Consider the following 874-nt stretch of genomic DNA (forward strand, 5'->3'; position numbering starts at 1 on the left):
GGTGCCCGTGAGCAGCGACCTGCCATGGGAGAGGAGGAAGACTCCCGGGCAGGGATGCTCAGGGGCCCGATGCCCTTCTCACAGTGGGGGCAGGGGCCAGCAAACAGCAGGGCAGGTGACCCCCACCCTGCAGCCCTGCACACTCCTTGCCCTGCAGCAGAAGCAGCCGTGCATGGCTTCACTCCTCTCTCCCCGCAGCCTGCAGCACAACGCCATCAAGGAGGACGGTGCCACCTTCCTGGCTGAGGCTCTGCTGACCAACCACAGGCTGACGACCCTGCAGTGAGTGATCAGGACCTGCTGTCCCCCCTCCCAGCCACCCAGGAGAGCGAGGTGCCACTGATGGGGACATGGCAGCCGATATTCATGGGTGCCTTCCACATCTTTGCAGCCTGCAGAAAAACGCCATCGGAGGCCACGGTGCCAGCAAAATAGCGGAGGCGCTGAGGCAGAACCACAGCCTGAAGGAGCTGACGTAAGGGCAGCACGAGGCGGAGGGATGGTGACACCAGCACCGTGACCCCAGGGTCTCTGGGCAGGAGCGGTGGGCAGGAGCTGGGCTGTGCCACGCAGGCAGGACAGACTCTGCTAAGGGGGCTGGTGTGGGTGGAGGCAGGCAAGGACCATGGCGCGGGGTTGGGATGCTCTCCACATCCCCGGGGGTGCAGGGAGCCACTAGGGGACTGCGAGGCCGGTCTCCCCTCCCCGCAGCAGAGGCAAGCAGCAGGTCTCCAGGCCCTGTGGGTACATTAAAAGCTATTTCAGCTCAAACCCAACGTATGAAAGCAGAGGCATACGGAGGTCGAGAATGAGACCACAGCAAGTTCATGCTTATGGCTGGAGCAGGAAGAGCCTGGGGGAGGTGAATCCTGTG

At 63.4% G+C, this 874-nt stretch overlaps 1 protein-coding gene across 1 annotated transcript in view; it reads left to right on the top strand.

Moving 5' to 3' along the window:
• NLRC3 (NLR family, CARD domain containing 3) overlaps positions 1-874 on the top strand; it is a gene marked incomplete at its 5' end in the record, with an annotated part of 10,510 nt that overhangs the window by 5,544 nt on the left and 4,092 nt on the right. The window contains 2 exons of the mRNA XM_010134707.1: positions 199-282; positions 392-475. Of these exons, the coding sequence (XP_010133009.1) occupies positions 199-282; positions 392-475 (168 nt within the window). The remainder of the gene's footprint in view (positions 1-198; positions 283-391; positions 476-874) is intronic.

Source organism: Buceros rhinoceros, unplaced genomic scaffold (genome assembly GCF_000710305.1).
Source record: "Buceros rhinoceros silvestris isolate BGI_N320 unplaced genomic scaffold, ASM71030v1 scaffold21734, whole genome shotgun sequence".
NCBI lineage: Eukaryota > Metazoa > Chordata > Aves > Bucerotiformes > Bucerotidae > Buceros > Buceros rhinoceros.